We start from the raw sequence: 17,540 nt of genomic DNA, 5'->3' as shown, positions 1-17,540 counted from the left end.
TCTTACCTTTCTAATGCAATGGATGTGCCCTCTTTCCCCCACCATGGCAGTCCCTGAGCTGGGGCTGGGAAGGAGGGGGTCTCTCCCTCTCTTCCACCAACGCAGCAGCCCCCGAGCTGGGGCTGGGAAGGAGGGGGGGGGGGTTGCTCCCTCGCCACAGCAGCCACAGAGCTAAGGCTGGGAAGGATAGCCGTCTCTCCCCAGCAGCCGCAACCCTGGAGCCGGGGCAAGTCACCTTTTTCTCTGGCCGTCGCAGCCCTGCACATCGCAAATTGCTCCCACCCCCTCTTCTCACCATCCTCTGCCCCCTGCCACCTACCCCTTATGCCCCGCAAGGCCACCACCTCACCTTACATGTGTGTCTTCTCCAGGGTCCAGGCACCTAATTAGTGGAGCCACAGCTGTGTGGCTTGACTAATTAGGTGGGTAGCCCTTCATTCTCTTGTGTGCAGCTGCCCAGGCCCGCACCTTAGAGAGAACTATCTGTAGACCACCTGAATGGAGCTTGCAGACTACTGGTGGTCCACAGACCACAATTTGAGAACCTCTGGATTAGTTTAAATGCTGCAGGAGTGTACAATCAAAGTGCCACCTATAGCACTCCAATAAGTAACTCCTTTCTTATGACCTTACTTTATCCCTGAAAGTAAAAAAAAAATGACAGGCTTTTACATCTCTATCAAAAGTGACCACACTCAGGACAATTCACAGAAGTATACCGTGACCAGATGCAGAAGTGTCATATGTGAGACTGACTCCATATCTGAAGCTACAAACCACTTAACGGGGGTGTTAAAAAAAAACCCAAAACACCCTACTTAAAGTCTTTTATCAAATATCTCTATCTCACATGCAAGTTATGACAAATATAAAGGCATGCAACACAAAAAGGAATAGGAGTTGAAAGCTCATGGAACTACTGTACTGCAGAACAAATTTAATCCTCGGGGCATCCATGTGAGGTATTCCCATTTTACAGATATGGAAACAGAGTTTAAGTGAGCTGCCTAGGAAGCATCTACACCCTGTGTCTCATTTTACCCATCTATAACCTGAGAATATGAAAGATTGAACATGTTGACAGGCACATGCATGTAGGTAATTATCCCCATATTACTGCACAGATGGGTAACTTACAGCATGGGGGCGGAGGTGCACTAGTATATTAGACATGTGCCTGGAAATCAGATGTGGGTTCTCAGCCTAGAACATCAGCTTCCTGTGTAAAGTTGGACACATCAGTTAACCACTCTGTGCTCGGGATTTTCTCATCTGTCATATAGAGATACTTGATATCTGCCTACCTCACAGGATGTTTTGAGGCACAATTAAACACAATAAAGTGCAAAGCATTAAGACAAGTAAATGGTATGAGTAGAACTAGAATTCTGAAACACCTTAATCCTGGCACTTCTATCAATCTACTTAACCATGTCTTTTGGATTTTTCAAAGGGGACAGCAATGAAGACCACCACTGGCTGATTTTTATACATCTGTACCAGCTTGGTGGTAGCATCTCAAATCATGTGTAAGTACAGGAACTCCTTAGGAACTTAAGTTGTTTAGGAGGCATGTAGACAGATTAAACATTTCCAGATGTGTACACATACAATGTCAGGAAACCTAGAAGCTGATAATGTAAATGAAAATAATGGCTACATAATTTTGCAATCTAATAACCCGGTATTTATTGGACAATACATTAAAACAAATTAGAAGTTTCTACAGGAAGCCATTTAAGTTGGATATTCCAAAAATAAAGTGTCCAAGAAGTGGAGTCCTTATTTAAGGAACCCCACAGGCTCCTTGCCCCAGCCTGCTCTGCCCTCTCCCAGTTCTTGTCTCCTCTGCATTTGAATCAGGCAGCTTCCTCCTCCATATTGTCTATCCCAATTGGAGGGCCTATCTCAACAAGAGCACAGGAGCGAGTCTCCCTGCTCTCAGTTCAGGTACCTGGACCAGCACAGCCCACAGCAGCTCAGGGCTGCAATTACAGGGAAAGTCCTGCTCAGCTCTTGGCAGCACATGTCCAGTGTGGATGGATTCCTTGGGGAATTAAGCTGCAAAAATATAGGAAGTCTCTACTGAGCATATAGAAACTAATTTTTCAAAAGCTTGTAACTAAGGCTATGTTTTAGTCACACGTATTTTTAGTAAAAAAGTCACGGACAGGTCATGGGCAGCAAACAAAAATTCACAGCCCATGACCTGTCCATGACTTGTACTATATACCCCTGACTAAATGCTGGGGGGGGGGGGGGGGGGGAAGGGGGAGGGGAAGGGGGCGGCCCAGGACCCCCGCTGTTGCCGGGGGGAGGGGAGTTGGTGGCCTGGCTCCATGCGGCTCCCTGGAAGCAGCAACATGTCCCTCAGCTCCTAGGCAAAGGGATGGCCACAGGGGCTCCGCATGCTGCCCCCGCCCTAAGCACCGGCTCCACACCTCCCATTGGCCAGGAACCACGGCCAGCGGGAGCTGCAGGGGCAGCGCCTGCAGGCAGAGGCAGCATACAGAGCTGCCTGGCCTCGCCTTCGCCTAGGAGCTGAGGGACGTCCCTGCTTCCAGGGAGCCCCCCGAGCACTGCCCGGAGCCCTTACCCCCTGCCCCAGCCCTGAGCCTCCTCCCACACACAAACTCCTGCTGCTGCTGAGGGGCGGGGGGGGGGGAGGCCCACAGTGGCCTGAGACTGCCCCAGCAACGGCCGGTGCAGCTGGCCCACTGCAGAAGTCCTGGAGGTCCCGGAAAGTCACAGAATCCATTAATTCCGTGACAGACTCATAGCTTTACTTATAAAGTAGTCAAATTTAGGTAGATTTTCACTGGGATGGCCAGAGGCATACTCCTGACACAAACGACAACCACCCTTGCCAAATGTTGAGTCCCTGCTCCAAAGCACAGGGGCACTAAAGCTTTTCAAAGAAAAGCTCACCAAATTTTATACACGGGGGAAACAATGTACTTTTTCCTAGCCCTGTTCTCAGAAACAATTGAATTGTTTTGGGCTGAAATTTTCCAAAAATATTCAGTCTGAGCCCCACCCCTACCATAAAACATTTTAGCCAACAGTTAAAGTTTGGCAAAGTTATAAGCAACTTACAGTAGTATCTTATATATGGAAAATTAATACTAAGCAGTGCCACCAGCCCTGCCTATAGTAAGAGGATGAAAATGAACACTAAAGAGTTTTAGATTTTACTGGCATGAGCATTTAAAATGGTTGCAACACTCATGAATTTTGAAGCCACAAACAAATAATGCAAGTCAGTCCAAATAAGTGCAAATAATCAAACCTTTATACCACACTCCCATGTATTTTGTTTATGCCACTAATTTAACTAAAAGCTTTTAGAAATATTATATATTTGTGGCATAAACTGAATACATGAGGGGAGAGTTTTACTGGCACTCATTTGGAGTGACTTGCATAATACACATCATGCAACACCTCAGAAAAATTGTTGGAAATAAATTAGATGCAATCAACAGCTAATCCAGGTTCCATGACAAACAGCTAGCTCGAGCAGCAGTTTATCAAAACACTTCACAACATATTTTAAGTTTCCTAAAGGGATTCCACTAGATATGTATTTACCTTTAAGGAAGGTAAATTTGGAGGGCCAAACATATTGAAAGTGTCATTCAAGGACACGGAACCTATTAGAAAGCAAGCTTTTAGACACTGAATTTCTACAGCAGCAATCAGTAACAGTTGATGGGTCTCTTCTATTCCTCCATACTACACACATTTATAGATTTTGTTTTAAGATACTAAACTCCAATTTTTCTCCCAATGCATACAATCAAAGCAAAGAGATTCAAACCCCTTCCAGACATGTCTGCCATACCCTGGTTAGAAAACTAAAAGCTTTAGAAGCATGTGTCTGTTCATGTATCACTTTACCTCTAGTAAACAGTTACCATGAAATCTTTTTAATGGGAGGGTGATAACTCCCGATACAGTGAGAGGGAAAAGGGAAAACATGCTGAGACTGCATTTTAATCAAAAGGCTTCCCCCCATAGCCTGATCTTCAGAGCTATTTATTACATAGAGAACTACTGTAATACAAATAAATAATTACTACAGGTATTAACATACAAATCTAAAAGTTATATTTTTCTATATCTTCTTTTTATGTCATTCTTAGGAGGCTGGCCTCCCTGAAGAAGCTATAAGAAGGCTGAAGGAAAATGAAAAAAGGATTATTTTTCTTGCTTAATCATTTTCACTGAGGTCTCAAAAACAAATTATCTATCGTTCCTGGGATGTTTAATCGATTGTTCTGTATATTCTCAGTACTATATGGAAATAAGCCAGCAAGAAAAGAAACTACAGAGGAAATCAGAGCTGTGGTTTAAGCACAAAACTGGAAGTCAGGAACTCCTATGATACACCCCCAGCTCTGACATGTGTGTTCTGAAGCTTTGAGAAAAATCACTTGACTTCTATGGCTCTGTTTCAAAATTATTTATATAAGGCGATAACTACCTCACAAGGATATTACGGAGTATTAACTAGTTAACATTTGAAAAGCTATTTGAAAATTGAAACTACTATATAAATACTAAACATCACCATGGTAATCAGAAGCTATTGTTATGGTTGAGGTTGCAAAACTATTTCCATATTATCTCTCTCACACACACTTATACTCTTCTGTAAATTCACTGTTAAGGTTGAAACTTTCCATGTACAACCCCAATTCTGCAAGGGACTCCACATGGCAGTAAGACTCAGCCTATACATCTATACAACCGTGTTACTTACATCAACAGGTCTGTGTGTAGTGAAAACCACTTATCCCACTCTAACTTAAAATACCCAGCCAGGCCTACTGAGAGTACAGGAGAAGTTTGAAGATTGGCACAGAAAGTGTCCTCATGGAGAACAGACATTGCTAATTTATTTATATTTGGTTTTGATCTAACGAAGATTGGTCCAGGTGCAAACTGCAGATTTATCACATACAGTAGAACATAAACATAGTTTCACCATGCACAAATGTGAAGTACTGTGCACATTTGTGGGTTCAAGAAACTTTCACTGGTGAAATTAATAAAAGTTTGCAAGCAGCAAATAAAATAGCTGCAGATTTTTCATTGCCCTAATTCCCCTCATTAAATGAAAAAAAAATAATTTCCATTGTTTAACATTAAACAGTTCAAATTAAAGAAAATCAGGAAATATGAGTTGCTTTTGGAACCTTAACTGCACTGTACATATGGCCTATTTCTATTCCAGACTTTCTGATTAAACGAATAGCTACATTGCAATGGCATAAATGCATATAATAAAACATACAGGATGTGCATCCTGGCCCAGTTAATACTGCTGTTAGAATCTAGCTTTGGCATTCCCTTAACTATTCATGCAGAATCATAAAAGTATTTCATTTAATTATTAGTAACAAACTACACCTTTTTCCCCCCTCCAATGACTTTTTCCTAGTGAGTAGTTCTTCCCCTTCACTCGGACACTCGATGCAATGACTATCAAGGGGGAAGCAATGAAATAAAATTATAGAAATCATAATGTGTGTGTGTCATTGGGTTTTATATTCTGGAATTTGTCGTCATTTTGCAATCGTTCTCCAAAGAGAAAAACTATAGATCCAGCAGGCCCTGAATTGTGCTTAAGATCTTGACTGTAGATGCAATGAGATGAAAATCTAATCATGCCTGATATGTGGAAATTACTTGGCGATACCCGAATTGTAGTTTGCAAAGAGATTTACATGTTTTTTTGGTGGTATGAGAGACTTTGTGCAAGTCTGTACCTATACGCAAACCCACACTTACAAGTGAAAGTTAGGCTTTATATTTTTTCTCCTATTGCTCATGGTTGCAAATTCTAAAAGTTTTAATTATATTTTTAGTATGAAATCATAATGTGTTAACTTTAATGGAAATTTTGCACATACTGTACTCTGAAGGGAAGAATGCACCCTCACATGTTAAATTGAAACATTCAGTTCATAAGGCCGCAGGAAATCTCTATGAATTTGAAAATCTGGCACTGACCTTCAACTTAGTCCTGATATTTATTTTACCACAGTGAAGTATATTTTTATCCCGTGGCTAGTCTAACTGGATCATAATAATAGTTTAACTTACTACGGTAAGTATTAGAGACAGTTACTAGTAACTATAATCAGAAGTGTTTACAATTAAGAATACATACCTAAACCTTTCTGTCCAGGATTCTTTGCAAAGTTGAAAGTAAACTGATAAAAATCCTTAAATCTTCCTGGCTCTTTTAATTCTTGTTCCATTTTAGGAATCTGGGCCTTTAGTTTTTCTATGCTGTCACATCTGTATTTTAAAAAGCAATTTCTGTGTATTATTCATTTTGTCAAAATAACATGCTAAATTTATTTTTAAAACCTTATCTACTATGGACAATCCTTAGTTGCTTTAATACAGAAGGATTATGTAAACTAATTTCAGCAAGTCTGTAACTAGTCTGTTTATGTAACAATTTCAGCTGCTTTTTAAAAAAAATGTTTCTTCACATTGGCATGTGAAGAAGCTGGTTGATAATCAGATATATATAATCTAGAATAATTAAAGGTCTGTCACAATGTTCCTAGAAAACAAAAACTAGAGCTCTCATGTAGGGAAATAAATTACATTCTTAGATAAACGGCCCTAAACATTTTGGCCTTTTGGCCAAATCCTTCTTTTAGTCACTCGTTTTGTTGTAGCCAATGGGACTATTCGCATGTTTAAAGCGAGCAGTATTTTGCCCTTTATTTGGGTTCGCTTATAACTTCTGCCAAATTTATAGAAGATGTATTTCTATATTCATAGAAGGCAGATACTAGACAAATTTTGAGAAGACATAATTCAGTTCTGAATTGCTAAAAGCAGACATTTTTTTCTTTTCGTTCCAGCTTTCTCCAGTGTGTTACACTGCTAAGTTTCTTTTACCTGTTGCATACTTACCCTAATTCTGTCATCCCATCCATAAATTCCAGCTTTGAGAACTCACACTGTGTTGCAGCTCTGAATTTCCATGCAATGATCAGTACGCTAATACTGGCTGGGTCAAGTGCTAGGTCATCACAAAACTGCTGTATACCATCTATGCCAATTTTATTTTCATCTTGAGGATCTTTGGAATACAGTAATAAAGATTAAAAACAAACATTAAATCTTCCATGATTTTGAAGTAATTTCCTTCACACGTGAATAAACAAACACAAACATGCACAAAATCACCTCTGGAATAAGCCACATTAAAAGAGGATATTTAACCACTTTTTAAAAATATATACTTCAGATTCAATTTGTAAGAAAACATTAAGGCTTGTGGCAGTTATTGGAATTAACGCTCTGTACAGTGAAATCCTCTCTCTGTATCCACTGAACAGATAGTGTTCTGCATTTTCATTAATTTTCACTGATAAATTACTAGGTTTTTTTAATTAAAGGAGTTCAGTTTTTACTGATTTACACCCATTTATTAATCCATTCAGTCTTTTTTCAGGTACTTATTTTTGTTAAACACAAAAGCTTTATATGATTGCTCTGTCCTTCAACTCTGAGACTGAAGCAGTTCCACAGTGTAAAAAAACCAGAACACACACACAGTGGAAGTTGGAAAAAATCAAGCAATGTTAATATCGCACCACGACTGGCTCACAAGGACCTGCGGCCCGCCTATTTCTTTATATCCATTTAGTGTGGCACTGATTTAAGCAATCTATCCTCCACAGATAAAGATATATAATGCCCCCTATCCACCTGGATACCTCCTTTAGTGCCAATCTCCTTACAGGTTTGCATAAATGGGCCTGGGTTCTTCCAGATCCCCACACAGTCAGTCATGCCCTTGCTGTGGCTAGCTCCAAAATAGCTTTTTTCCCCTCCAGGGGGCTCCCGGGGACAGCATCTCACACCCTATTGGTCAGGCTAGCTCTTCTTCTCAGGCCTTCCTTTGTCAATCATTTCACTCTGCCCCTTCCTCTGAGCAGGCACATCTGCAATCCTTCCACAAACCAACAGGACCTCCTTTTCTAAATAGTGTCTCTCCTCTCTCCCTCTTGGTTCGCTAGCAGACTCTGAGTCTGCCCTTGGCTCCCCCTTCCTACCAGGAAGGGTGTGCCTCTCCCTGAACTACCAGCACACAGAACCCCAGGAACCTAGACAAGCTCCTTGGGGATTACAGATAGGTAAGGTAAAAAGGTAAATATGGGGCAAAAATGCAAATCTATGCCTGAATACCAACAAGAAAATCAATGCTTAGAAATGTTCAATAAAAGTAAAGACGGGAGGAAAGAGGATGCATTGCACTGCAAGTACTGCAGCACTGAGGTCAGTGCTCGCACTGACAGACTAAAGGAGCATGTTGAAAGCAAGCGACACAAGAAGCTTAAAGAATAAAGTGAGCTTCAGGATAAACAGTTGATATCAGGAGCTTTCATCAGAGCTTTAATGAAAGAGGACATAGGATGATTGTGTCAATGAATTTGTGTGTGCTCTTTGTTTCGCCGGACAATCACTGTTAATAGCAGAGGGGCCTACTGGTGACTTTGTGTGACAATACAGTCCCGCTGCAAAACCCCTTCCTAATGCAGACAACGTCACTTGTAAGTATCTGAAAGAAAATGATGATGCTTTAGTATCTAAACTGATTGAATGAATTGATGGAAACGGGGTGACTAGTCTGATTTTTTACAAGTCTCCTGATGCTTTGGATCACATGCTTCTTGGCCTTTTGTTTTCATTTTTTTTATTTCAAAGCAAATAAACCTGCATTGTTTTGTGCTGATGTGACATGCATCCCCTCTGCTGCCAGCTATTTTGTCAACATGTTTGAGATGTACCAACTAATTTGGGAAAATGTGGCCACAACTAACACAGATTCTACTTCCTACATGGCTAAGTCTGCATGGGAGATTAAACTCAATCAGAAACAGGAGTTGCTATGTATTACCTGTCCTGCTCATCTGATTAATATTGCATTGTCAGCAGCTACTGCTACAGAAGAAGTGAAAGACATTAAATCTTGCATCACTGGATTCGGGGCTGTTTTCAAGTATGCGAACAAGTTGAAGGGTTTGTTTTATGCAGCGCGAGATGAGTGCAGAGCCGGCTGCCCATTATCTACCCCTGTTGTGCCACATTGGTGGATGAGCTTGTGTTTCGCTGCCTGTCATGTAACTAACGTGAGGACTGTGCTAATGCGTCTCCTAGAACATCTTGATTTTGTTGGCTCTAAAGCAGAAACTCTGAAGAGACTGGCAAATAACCCAAACAACCGCCAGATTCTGCGCACAAAGCTTTCAGTAACATTCATTGCTGAAAACTTGGAATCACTGTCACACAGAAAACACTGGAGTTTTCTCTGACTACTGCTAACACGTTTGCCAATACAGATGTTTACCAGATCCTGACAACTAAAATCTCATCTGAACTGAACACAAAAGCTGCAGGAGACACATACGATGAGAAAACCCAGCTGTTTCTGGAAATCCTTCCCATCCCAGAATACAAGAAATAAAATACATTCAAAATCTTCAACACAACACTCAGCAAGAAATGGGAGATGACCGTGGTCCGTAATCTGAATCCTGAAGTGTTTGGTGCTCAAGATTCTTCTTGGAATGTCAGCCAGGTATTGCACCCCTTCCTCAAGGTGAATTTTGTAGCAGACTATAACCCTTATACCAAAAAGGCGTTTCAACCATTTGCCACTAAAAATGAAATTTCAAATCTGAAAAGGGAATTTACTACTTACATGAAGTTGCCTAACCCTGACAACATGAAACTCAGTGTGCTGGCTTTTTGGAACAGTCATCAAGACACACTTCCTAACTTCAGCCAAGTGCCATGGTAAGCTTTGAGTGCACCCCCTGGATCTATTGAGGCAGAGCACTTATTTTCAAAGTTGGATTACCTCCAAGACAACAACAAGAGGCTCAACATGAGTGAGGATACTTTGAAGAAAATTATGCGAGCGTACACAAACCAGGATTTCTGGAAAAACTACTAGCTCGGAGAGAGACAAAATATACCTTTGTTTAAAAAAAAGTTTCAATTATACTGTAGTAAAATGTGTATGCTACAAGATTTTTTGTTTTTCTTTTTCCCCTCCCTATTTTTAACCCAATTTCATCCCGGTTTTGATGTTGGAAAATAAACACTGAAAAATTCCCAGATTTTTTTTTTTTTTAAAACAAATAAAAACTGAAAATGTGGAACACTAAGCATAGGCAAGAGCAGTGCAAGTGCCCTGTGGACGTGCGCGCTCACCTCTAGGGTGCCCGCCTATTGCCCAGACACAGAGTTGCAGGGGACTTTGTCTCTTTCCCTCCCTCTGTTGGCTACTTTTCAGCTGCATTGATCACTCCCAACTCCTCCTTGGGGTATTTTGTGGCTTGACCCTCTGACCAAGTCAGGTTAAAGTCTAGACGTCTTCTGGAGTAGCAAGAATAAATCCAAATAAAGATTCAAACAAGTCTTCAAATTAACAGCCCCTCCACCCCCTTCAGGGTTCCTTACAGTTCCCTTGTTGTATCTGTCCTGTTAAGCCCTACTCCGGGGTCTCTCTCCATCAGAGAGATCTGCCTTCTCTGGAGTCTCTCCAAAAAAAAAAAAAAATGAGCTCCCTCAGTGTACTTGTACGGCTTAACTCTGCCTCCACTATCCAGGAGGCAATTAGTTACTCCCAAGATTCAAAGCATAACTAGTTGGATGCCTTCCCTTGCCTGGCTGGTGATGGGACTTAACCCCTATCACCTACCCACTCCCCACCCCGAGGCAGTACCTGTCCAGGTACTCTGTCCGTGTTACTGTATTTGGCCTTGGAGTCATTCCAGCTCTTCTTCCAAGTCATGTATCCAGATGAACAAAGTGTTTTGGTCATCTAGCACATCTTGATAACATTCCTTCCTGTATTCTTTATCTTGCACATGTATTTGCAGGGCTTCTTCAGCAGTGGCTAACCTACCTTGGAATTACTGGAACTGTATTCTTTCCATGGCTGCTCCGGCCTCCTGTATTGCCTGTGGTGTGGCAGATCAGAGCAGCTTCTCCTGTCTCCTCACTCAGAACATCCAATTCCCACAAATTTGCCCAATTTGATCTCTCCCCTGCATGGTCCTGCTCTTGACTCCCAGAGATTGAGGCCCCACTGTCACATGCTTCCATGATATACAGTACAGCTAGTTCTTTTCATATGCCAGTCTTGTCCAAACCAGTTCTCGCTCTTGTTTTACAGCCTTCTCTATTATTCTCTGTCATGATGCTTCCAGTTTGCCTCATAACTGTGTTGCCAGGGCTTGTAATTGACTTGATGTCTCCTCTCAGAGTCTTGATGTCTCCTCTCAGCTCCCCACAGCCCATCGACTCCTCACCCTTGCCGCTGGGCCGTGCAGCCCAATACCCCACATCTGGGTGACGGTCATATTACGGTCAACAGATCCAAGCAGTACTCTTTCTCATAATAGGGCTGGGAGATTAAGCCAGTCTCTACCCTCAATTATGGGCCAGGAGAGGTATCTTACAATGCTGACACTCAGCTTACTCCTTCAACCTTGTAGTTCTATCTCTATCGTCAGGTAGACCCATGTCTTCCAGGTACACATGAAACTTTCACTGACAAATGCCGATCTATTCTCACTATAAGGAGACTATTCCCTACTCTTTCTGCACCCAGACTCAATCAGTCCTCTCATTTCCTGTCCAGCCACTTCAGCAGTTACCTGGTAGGCTGAAATGTGCCCCCTACTGAGGGAACATCTCAAGCCGCCTTCCATGACTGGACAAGCCTTCGGTATATCAGCCAGTTGGCCACACCAGAAACATAAAACTGGATTCTTCTGAGTGCTGCTACCTCCTCCAGTTTCTTAAGTACAGAATTGTCTAAGAATTTCTCTCTCCATGCATCTCCCATGCCATCCTAGAGTCAGGGATCTCTCACATGGCTTCCATCAGAACAGTCCCTTTGACCTATGCCTTTTTTCAGATGGTTCAGCATTATCACCTACCACATAGGTCTCTGGACTCACCACGGCCTCATTAGCAGAAGTTGGCTGAAACTTCTGGAGTCAACTATGGGCCCCCGCAGACAAGATCCTTAGGAACTCTTCTACAAGTACAGGGTCCATCACTTTGTCTAATGAGTTTGTATCAGGCTGCAACTATTGTGTTGCCAGATCTCATAAATGTGCTGCCACTCTAGGGTGCACCCTCAGGGGAGAGGCTCTGTCCTAAACATGTTGTGGTACACTTCTGGGCCAAGACCCAGTTTATCCAGAATATCTTTTACTATTTTGTACGACTGTACCTGCTGTCAAACAAAGCTTAGTAGGCCGCCTGAGCTTCTCCTGAGAAGAATGGGGCTACCAAAGAGGGGCTATCTGCTGCGGTCGCTACCCTCCCAAAGGTGTGCAAAAATCCCTTCAGGTCAACATCTGGGCCCAACTTTGCCAGGCCTACTACCAGTCTGGCAGAATTCTCTTCTCCCCAAACCATTCATGTCCCGGGGTCTGCTTTTCTAGGCATTGCAGGAAATGTTCTTGCTGAGCCTGACCAGCCTCTTGCTGTGGTTGATGCCCTTATAGTAGGTACAACAAAAGAGCATGCATCTGCTCCTATTGGGTCGCCAGCATGCGGACTATATACTCCATTGTCCCAAAAGAGAAAAAGAAAAAGACTCTTCGTCTGTTCCTCTACACTTTGCCTTAAAAGGAAGTTGGTATCTCCCGCTTTTTTCAGACAGTGGGGTTCCAAATCCTTCTTCTGGAATCTCATGTAAACATGCGTCCTCACCTCTCGAGCACCCCCTCGTGTCCGGACATGGCATTGCAGGGAACTTTAGCTCTTGTACCCCCTCTCTGCTGGCTACTTGCTTGTCCATGGTGAGCACTTCTGACACCCCCTTAGGGTATTCTGTGGCTTGACTCTCCGGCTAAGTCAGGTAAAAATCTAGACCCCTTCTGGGGTAGTATAAAAAGTCCAAATAAAGATTCAAGCAAGACCTCAAATTAATAACCCTTCCACGCCCTCAGGCTTCACTACAGTTTCCTGGTTGTATCCAGCCTGTTAAGCCCTAGTCCAAGGCTTCCGTCAGCGATACCTGTCCCCTGTGTTCCCTGTAACCTCTGCGCTTGGGCGGCCACCCAGGAGAGATTTAAATGCTGCCCAGCTGATTAGCAGAGCGCGCACAGCCAGCAGCATGTGTTCAGGGGGGAGGGATAGCTCAGTGGTTTGAGCATTGGCCTGCTCAACCCAGGGTTGTGTGTTCAGTCCTTCAGGGGGCCATTTGGGATCTGGGGCAAAAATTGGGGATTGGTGCTGCTTTGAACAGGGGGTTGGATTAGATGACCTCTTGAGATCCCTTCCAACCCTGATCTTCTAGGATTCTAGGAGCTCCTCTTCCCACGTTGCTCTGTCCTGCAGCTGCTCCTGGGACGCTCCTGCTGGCTGTGCAAAGCAGGGGGTGGGTGTGGGTGTGTGTGCTGACGTCAGGTGTCCTCCCCCCCAAACCTCTGCATCCCATCTCCGCAGAGTGGGGGCTGGGACACGGCCTGGTTCAGGACTCGGAGCTGCTGTGGTGAACGGTGAGTGACTGAGTGACTTTCTTAAAGAGACAGTGCTGAGATGTCTCCAGTAGTGAGCTCACACAGTGTGTGTGCATGTGTGTGTGTGCATGCGTCTCTCTCACTCACACATGCACACACACACACACCCTCCTCCCCCCACTCCTTCCCCATGCCCATGTATCCCATCTCTGCAGAGCAGGGGAGGGAAGACAACAGGGCTCAGGACAGAGCAGGAGAGCCTTCAGCAAGTGTCTTAAAGAGATAGCACACAGCGTCTCTCAGAAACTTCCCCAGCAGCCAGCACGCATGCACGCACGCACGCACACACACAGAGTCTGTGTCTCACTCACCTCCCAACACATACTTGTATTATTGTTGTTGTTACTTCTTGGTACTTCCGGCAGTGCACATATATTCTCTGTAATTTTATTCTTTCAAAGTGTGTTATTTTAGTGTTTTGACTGGTCTATGCTCAATTTTTATTTCTCTTACACTTAGATTTAATTCTTTGGCTAATGAGTTCTAAAATGCTTAACCTGTCCTGGCTGGAGTAATTATCCCTATGGTAACTTTTAAAAAATATACATTATATCTAGGTTTTTTGTTTCTACTGGTGGCGCACATCTGCACATACCTCAGTGCACATAAAAAAATTCATTCCGCACTTGGATGAAAAAAATTAGAGGGAACATTGCCTGTCTCCTCTTCAGTCTCTCCACAACTGAGCTCCCTCAGTCTACTAATACAACTTAGCTCAACCTCCTCTATCCAGGAGGCAATTAGTCACCCTCCAGGTTAATGCAGACAGGCTCTAACTATAGGAAAATGAAGGTAGTTCACTCCTCAATGCATGCTCAAGTTCTTGACTAAGATTGCCAATGTGGGTGCCACTTCCAATGATGGATTTTGAGACAACCAAATTGGTTTCCCCATAAAACTACTAAACTTGACATCAATCAGCTATAATTTTGGCCATTCACCACTTGAGCTGAATTGGATATAGTAACCTCGAAGACAAAGACTTTGTTGCCTCATTAACAACCCCAAATCATCCAGCCTCATGTCCTCTCTCCACCCACAGTTCATAAGAAGCCAATAGCTGGACTAGAAGAGAGGTCCTCACATTTCAAAAGGAGGTAATAACCCTCTACTAATGTAAGCCAGCAAAGACTTCAGGATAATCGTATGTGTATTACACAATGTTTATGCAAAGAGCACACATCTTAAAACTAATAGAAAATGTAAAGATGACTATGCAAATTATATTTTTTAAACTTAAACATGAAGTTTTTTTTATTGCAGAATCTAATCTATTGCTGCAAACCCCCTCTGCCTTTGTTCGTTGTTCAGCCAAACATTCAACTGATGACATTTTCAAGTAGACCACAGTGGGTGTTACCATCTCTTTCCTGCCCTGTCTGTATTGGTCTCATAAAACTACACGGCTGCTTTTAAAGTGACTCCCCATCCTCACTCCACCTTTTTGACTGAGTGACCAATCTATATGCCATTTTATTTGGTCAAGGATTAAGTCTGGAGTAATATGTTACCCACAAAAGAACCAATCAATCTAAAGAAGCCTGGCTATCAAGGGGTCAAGTGGGTAACACTACATTAAGTTCCAAGTTTAAGCCCCAATCTTGCAAAGACTTACACATATGCTTAAGTCAATAGTTCATGAAGTTAAATATGTGTGTGTTTGCAGTACTGGGGCATTATATAAATGGTATCTCTGCTTTTCTAGACTGGGCTTGTATTATTAGTTACATAAAAGTTAGTGTGTACAAGTCAGTTTAAATTTAAGTAGAGTAGCCCAGTTATAAACATATGATGCACGTGGAATCTACAAATTAGCGGCTGCAAATAAAATAATCTAAAAAGCATAAATTGTTAGAACTCACTGCACTCACCTTTGTATCTGTTATATAGCTGTTCTAACTTCTTTCTGTCCAATGATCCTTTAACGCTCTCTCGTATATAAAGTTCAGGATTTTGGAAAAAATTGTCTGTTGCAACATCTAACTTCCAGTCATTTTGAGATAGACAACTCACTGCAGTCTTTTCACTAGATTGAGTGAAGATCATAAACTGACGAACTTTATCTTTCTGTGACGATTTCAACTTGTTCTAGGAAAGTTAGAAAAGACAATACTGAGATGAACACTGGTTACTGGAAAAAAATACAAGTACCTCCAAATTCCATTACAACCTTCACAATATATTAAACTCTCCCTAACAAAAATTAAAACAGTCAGACTGCAACTTATGCTCTTTATACTTAATACATACCTTGTTTTTCTTACAATCGGTTATATGAAAAGATGCTTTTTTTTAAAAAAAGCACACGCAGACATATTTTTTAGGCAAATTAAAAGACATACAACTGGACAGGTATAAATCGATACTTTCCTCTAAAACATTGTGGCTGCTTTCCTATGAGTGCACATCAACAACACTGTGTGCCCGTAATCTTTACTTGAAGAAGTTAGCAGTGTCTTCAGTATTCTCAACCCCTTCTGGCTGCACAATGGAAGGGTACCCTCGTATTCCATGTATACCATGGCAAAACTAACACATATTCCATGTAATGGCAAAACTATCAACTAAATCATCACACAAACCATCCAGAAAATGTTAAAATTTACAATATCATCTCAATATGCAATAAGCTGTAGCGATGATGGCGTAACACGTGCACATGCAGTTCCTATTTAAAAGGCTGATCTTTTAAAACCTATCTTGCCTAGAAGATACCAAGTTCTCTGCTTACAGCAAGAGCAATTTTGAATGTTATGTGCGCCAAAGAAAGGTAACTGAAATGCATAAAATTTGAAGCCTGCTGTAATCTGGGAAACTCACATTCCTCATGCAAAAAAAAACCCCCCACCAGATGTTGACAGACTAGTTTGCAACTTCAATTCAGATAATACTAGCATTTAAAAATAGTGAAAGCTGAAAATTGAAAAATGAAACATCTTCAAACATTTATATAGTGCTTTTTGTTTTCAAAGACCTTAATGATAACTATATAATCCCCACAACAGTTCTATGAAGTAGGTATTGTCTCTATTTTATAGAAGCAGAAACAGACTCAAAAAAACTTAAGCAACTTGCCTAAACCAATACAGCGATACAGTTACAAAACTTACCCAACAAAAAAAGACCTGCAGCAGTGAGTCTCAGAACCCAGGTCAAAATGGAGCTCATGGGGCTTGGGCTAAGGGGCTAAAAATAGCAGTACAGACATTTGGGCATGGGTTGGAGCCTGAATGTCTACACTTCTATTTTTAGCCATACAACATAAGCCCTGCCAGCTTAAGTCAGTTGACACGGGCTCTGAGACTTGCTGTTGTGGGTTTGGTTTTTGGGTGTTTGGTTTTTTTTACACTGTGTAGACATACCAGGTTCAGTGTGAGAATTAAGGAGTTCTCATGCTTAAAACAACAGACTACCCCTCCACTTAAGTTCAAAATTAAACTAAACTTCTTGAGTCCAACGTAGCAGCCGTGTTAGACTGTATCTGCAAAAAGAACAGGCGTACTTGTGGCACCTTAGAGACTAAGAAATGTATTTGAGCATAAGCTTTCATGGGCTACAGCCCACTTCATCAGATGCATGCAGTGGAGTCCAATAACTTACTAGGCAATATGTGATCCTGGATTCAGTGATTCTGCTTTTGAGTGGCGGAGAGGACTAAAGAGTGCTTAGTATTTCAAATCAAATTTTTACCCTAAGTACATTATAAAAATATTACCCCAATTGTTATTGATGAAAACAGGGTCTCTTCCAGTCATTTCACTGACCCTGAATCCAATTAAAAAACTAGTCAACATTTTCAAAGCAGAAAGCCTTCTAATCAACATGCTGAAACCTACTAATAAAAAGTGTTGTTCTAAATTAGGAAACAAAACTCAGTTATAAAGCCCAAATTTTCATACTCCCAAACTTACAATTTTTCATCTTGTATCCTATCTAGGTTTTTATACCATGCCC

General features: G+C 41.9%; 1 protein-coding gene across 1 annotated transcript in view; it reads right to left on the bottom strand.

Annotated features, from left to right (window-relative positions):
* The window catches only part of DCUN1D1 (defective in cullin neddylation 1 domain containing 1), a 41,364-nt gene that overhangs the window by 6,953 nt on the left and 16,871 nt on the right, over nt 1–17,540 (bottom strand). The window contains exons 2-4 of the mRNA XM_037908825.2: nt 15,458–15,674; nt 6,943–7,111; nt 6,179–6,309 (exon numbers count right to left, since the gene is read on the bottom strand). Of these exons, the coding sequence (XP_037764753.1) occupies nt 6,179–6,309; nt 6,943–7,111; nt 15,458–15,674 (517 nt within the window). The remainder of the gene's footprint in view (nt 1–6,178; nt 6,310–6,942; nt 7,112–15,457; nt 15,675–17,540) is intronic.

This window comes from Chelonia mydas, chromosome 9, assembly GCF_015237465.2.
Source record: "Chelonia mydas isolate rCheMyd1 chromosome 9, rCheMyd1.pri.v2, whole genome shotgun sequence".
Classification (NCBI taxonomy): domain Eukaryota; kingdom Metazoa; phylum Chordata; order Testudines; family Cheloniidae; genus Chelonia; species Chelonia mydas.
The sequence above is the reverse complement of the archived record's forward strand: the minus strand, read 5'-3'. Positions and strand labels throughout refer to the sequence as shown.